The sequence below is a fragment of the Mus caroli genome, chromosome 11 (assembly GCF_900094665.2).
Source record: "Mus caroli chromosome 11, CAROLI_EIJ_v1.1, whole genome shotgun sequence".
Lineage (NCBI taxonomy): Eukaryota > Metazoa > Chordata > Mammalia > Rodentia > Muridae > Mus > Mus caroli.
The window spans coordinates 48,368,850-48,373,622 of record NC_034580.1 but is presented as its reverse complement, the minus strand read 5'-3'; the positions used below and the strand labels follow the sequence as shown (position 1 = coordinate 48,373,622).

The window sequence follows — 4,773 nt, the reverse complement described above, 5'->3', positions numbered from 1 at the left end:
AATCAGACCTCAAGCATGCCTAGCTGTACACTGTTTCTTATCAGCTCTACAGCAGTCAGCTGACAACACGGTTTTATCCAATTTGTCCTCATTAGATACAGATTTATCTACTTATTTGGCTTTCTTTCCCTGTTTCTCCTGGACATTTACTTCAAACCCACCAAGTATCGTCACCCTAACGGACTACTTATATAGGCGAGAGCCCAACAGAAACCCAAGGAATTATAAAACAAAGCCTCTTAGGGATGGAGGTATAACTGCAGAAATATTAGGTTTACTTTTTCCTCTTGATTCATCGTCTATCACCACAGCTCCCACTTCCAGGTGGTTAGAATAATTGATGGCTTACTGCACAGTGATTCAGAGAAACAAAGTCACAATGGGTTCCGAAATTCCAGTGATGTTAGGCTGTTCAGCCTGTCCAGGTGGCTTAGTAGGGGGGTTGTAAAGTTGGCACAAGACAACAGCTACTTGCAATGTGCTTTGAAAAAGGACATCAGGGCCCAGGTGTAGAGGTTTAATCCCAGCATTCAGGAGACACAGGCAGGTGGATCTCTGTGGATTCAAGCCAGCCTGGTCTATATAGAGAGTTCTAGGACAGCCAGAGCTACATAATGTGGAGACCCCATCTCAAAATAAAAAGAGGACGTCACCTTTAACTTTGAGCAATTAAAAGATACAATATCTTGGGGCCAGAGAGATGATGACCTGGCAGTTAAGGCCACTGGTTGTTCTTCCTAGAACAACTATTTGTAGCTCCACTTCCAAGGGGATCCAATGCCTTTCTCGGGCATCCTTAGGAATGCAAAACACCCATTATAAAATGAAAATAAGCAATTAAGAAAAAAGCCACAATATCTAGCTGGAATGGCAAGATAGCAACTTGCCACCAAGCCTAATGACTAAAAGCTATCCAGTCCTAAAGGCCTGACTTCAACCCCTGTGATCCACAGGGAAAAAGGGAGAAGAGACTCCTACAGCTCTCTTCTTCTGACCTACACCCCTAGCCCTTGCATACCAAATACATATTTTGAAATGTAATGACAGTACAATATCCTGATGCCCTTGTTTTGGTCTACAATTCACTTGACCATACTTTGGTTGAAAAATTTTGAGACATCAGCAAATGCAATTAAATAGACATCTTATTTATTCTTTAACCAACCACCCAGATGGCAGAAATCACGACAGTGTTTTAGTCCTTGATTAAAGTATTTGTGTCCCGGCCTTGGAGGTGAGATCAAGCTAGATAATGTTTAAGGAAAATGGGGGCGGGGTGGAGGTGGGGGGAGAATGTGCAGGTGCACCATGAAAGTCTATCTAGCACCCCTTGGAAGGAGACTATCTCTTGGGAGAAAGTCAAAACACACTAATGACACAGGATAAAAAAAATCAGTTTGCCCAGCACCAGATAGATAAGGCTGAAGTACTCTTACAAAACTGAAGCTCAATGCCAAACCGCCCCAGTTTGATTGCCAGATTATTTATGGCCAGTTAACCCATTTACAGCCACTGAGAGGAGGAAAAAGGGCGGTGAGTCCCACAGGATAATATTAGTTAGAAGAATGAATCACTTTAGAGAAAACATAACAGCTCCTTAGAGTGGGGTCTGGGTTTGATGACACACTCAGCCCAAACCCACCACTTTCTCCTTGGCTCCCATCACCACTTTGTGCGTCTGACAGCTGCCACACTCGTTCGTGGCTGAACTGGGAGAAACGTTTATGTCACATCTTGGACAAGTCTACAGCCTGCCAGTGGCTTGCTAGGCAGTGTGTACCAAAGCTCTAGATCCGAGTCCTTAATTTTGTACTGTGGTCAGTGAAGGTCCTTTTGGTTACGGGGACCACATATACCTGGCGGAGGCTAAGGGACAGCAGAAGAACGAGGAGAACAAGTCTTTTTTTTTTTTTTTTTTTTAATTTTTGAGCAGCTGCCAGCTGTTAAGCAAAGGCCTGGTACTGAGCGGAAAGGACTGCCTCTTGGAACGCCCCTAAGCCACGCCCATCGCCCTAATCCGCGCCCCATGCACCTATAGGCCCCGCCCCATGCACCTCTCGACCAGGGACCTTACGGACGTATCCACCTCAGATCCCCAGGGTGGCTTATAAGCCCCGCCCACTTGCTTGGCACCCCTCCCCAAGCCACCATTCCTCTTCAAGCCCCGCCCCTTGGCAACATCAACCTCTCCCGTGCGTTCACTACACACCGTAAGCCCACTAGCACCTCTATAAGCCCCACCCACGTGTCGCTAGAAGCGCCTCTAAGCCCCGCCCAGCCCTCTTGGTACTGGTCCTTTCCGGCTACACGGAAGGTCAGGCCACGCCCCTCCCAGGTCAACTGCCAATTTTTTTTTTTTTTTTTTTTTGCGTCTCCCCTTTGAGATCGAAGGAAAATGGTAGTTGCCGGAAATGACTTCACGCTCTCCAGGCTTCGCTTCCGCTCCTCCCGGAAGTGACGGGCGAAAGCCGGCTCAGCGCTCTGGAGGTAGAGGTGACCGATCCCGGGGGTCGGTGTGAGGCCGTGGGAGGTTTTTCGCGAGACTGAGCCACGTGTCTATCTTCTGTCCCAGGGCCACCGTCACCATGGGCCGCGAGTTTGGGAACCTGGCGCGGATACGGCACGTGATCTCCTACAGCTTGTCGCCCTTTGAGCAGCGCGCCTTCCCAAGCTATTTCAGCAAAGGCATCCCCAACGTGCTGCGCCGCACTCGCGAGCGCATCCTGCGCGTGGCGCCGCGTGAGTGCGGGGCGGGCGGGGGTACAGCCGCGCACCTCTCCTTCCGACGCCCTCGCCGGGCAGACGTGGAGGAGTTCTTATCATATCGAAATGACTGGCCTAAGGTCACTTGGGTGACTCTGACGGCTCCCTCTGAGGTCATCGCTGGCCACTATCAGTGATGAAAGGCTGATGCAATCAGTGTCTTGTGTTAGAAGTGCGGCCGATTTTGCTGATGGTTTCATGGCATTGTGAATATCCGTGAGGGTGCACTTAAATTTGATGGAGAGGTTGAGGCCCGATCTTGCTGTAGAAGCCAGGCTAGCCTTAAACTTGAGATTTTACTGCCCTGGCCTCCGGACTGTTGGCTGGAATTGTAGGCATGCGCCAGCACAACAGTACTTTTTAAAATGGTGAAGATTATGTTAGGTAAATTCCGTGAATTTTTTTTTTTTAATTTGGTGTTAACTAGGAAAGCGAAGGCCGCATCTTCCTGGGTTGCTATCTCTGTTTTGGTTGCTTATAAAATGGTTGTGTAATATAACCATTTTGAACCTCTTATTAAAAGTAGTTTCTGGTCATAATGGTGTCTGCACTTAATCCCCAGCAATCCTGAGACAGAAGCAGGTGGATCTATGTAGTTTTGAGGGAGTTCCAGGCCAGCAAGGGCCTTATATTGTGAGCTTGAACAGAAACTTAGGGCTGGGGATGGCTCAACATCTTTCCTGCTCTTTCAGAAGATCCAGATTCCATTCCCAGCACCCATCTGGTGGCTTACAATCATCTGTGACTTAAGTCCTGAGGGATTTGCCATTCTCTTACTCCCTTAGTCACCTCGGTATGCCCTGAGCCACAGCATGCATGCACGCACGCCTTTAATCCCAGTGCTCAGGAGGCAGAGGCAGGCAGATCCCTGAGTTCATGGACAGCCAGGCTTACACAGAGAAAGAAACCCTTTCTCCAAAACCAACCAAACAGTTGAAGCTAGGGACAGTAGAAGGACAGGCAGAATTGGTTGAAAGTCAGAAAGGAGGACATGGACTGACAAAGGTGGGTGGATCTCTTGTTTGAGGCCTGTCTGTCGCAAGGAGGCCATATCAAAAAAGAAAAAAAAAAAAAGGAGCCGGAGAGCTGGGCACTGGTGGTTGTGGTACAGGTGCCTGTTCATGTAGATGACCCAGTGTGGCTCCCAGCTCCCACATGGTGGCTCACAGCCACCTATATAACTCCAGTTCCAGAGCACCTAACATCTTCTTGTCCCCAGGGAGCTACATGCATATGTACGATCAGACATGCACATAACCCCCCCCCCCACACACACACACACACACACACTAATAATAAAATAGAATATTTTTTAAATGTCTGTACTCACGGCTTCCTCTCTTGATCCCTACAGCGTTTGTAGTGGTCTACCTGATCTACACATGGGGCAACCAGGAGTTTGAGCAGTCGAAAAGGAAGAATCCAGCCATGTATGAAAATGACAAGTAAACGGCCTGCACCTGGGTGACAGTCCCCTGCCTCTGAAAGACCCTTCTCTGGGAGAGGAGTCCACACTGTAGTCTTGAAGACAATAAACTACTTATGGACTTCCCTTTGTGACTTTGTGTGCTTAGTTTGAGACAAGGTCTCACTGTGTGTCCCTGACTGGTCTGGGTCTCCTGAGAAATCTGCCTGCCTCTGCCTGCTATGTCATGGCGGTCACCACCATGCCCAGCACAAGGTTGTTTTGGCAATATGCAAGTTCATGACAATCCCTTTCTCAGCACAAGCTGCAGGGGCTGGGGGAGCTGTGCATAGTGTGGAAGCTGGAGTGCAGGGTCCCAACCCTCTGCTCCCATCACATCCTTAAGGTCTAGGGACAACACTGTAATCAGGGTGTCAGGTGGACTTGCTAGACACAAATGAACTTTTAACTCGGCAACCTTTGAAGTAAGCATTCTAATCCCTTTACTGATGAGGAATCAGAGTTTAAGTACTTTGCCCAGAATCATATGACTGAGTTGGTAGAGCCAGGTACCAGTGTGTGATCTTAAAACCAAGCCATGCTGC

The 4,773-nt window shown here is 48.5% G+C and overlaps 1 protein-coding gene across 2 annotated transcripts; it reads left to right on the top strand.

The window, feature by feature from the left end:
* The first annotated feature begins 2,393 nt into the window (after positions 1 to 2,393).
* Positions 2,394 to 4,316, top strand: LOC110305329 (cytochrome b-c1 complex subunit 8). Of its 2 annotated transcripts, none has more exons than XM_021177249.2 (3): positions 2,394 to 2,487; positions 2,573 to 2,739; positions 4,118 to 4,316. In XM_021177249.2, the coding sequence occupies exons 2-3, from the start codon at positions 2,586 to 2,588 to the stop codon at positions 4,210 to 4,212; spliced, it is 249 nt and encodes an 82-aa protein (XP_021032908.1). In that variant the 5' UTR covers positions 2,394 to 2,487; positions 2,573 to 2,585; the 3' UTR covers positions 4,213 to 4,316. The 2 variants fall into 2 exon arrangements, with proteins under 2 accessions (XP_021032908.1, XP_021032909.1); XM_021177250.2 differs by having other exon boundaries at positions 2,425 to 2,493.
* The last annotated feature ends 457 nt before the right edge of the window (positions 4,317 to 4,773 follow it).

Excerpts from the sequence above, each read along its gene's own strand:
- LOC110305329 (XM_021177249.2), top strand. The coding sequence starts at position 2,586 with ATGGGCCGCGAGTTTGGGAACCTGGCGCGGATACGGCACGTGATCTCC. Across the intron at positions 2,740-4,117 it reads CATCCTGCGCGTGGCGCCGC|CGTTTGTAGTGGTCTACCTG; the intron begins GTGAGTGCGGGG and ends TGATCCCTACAG.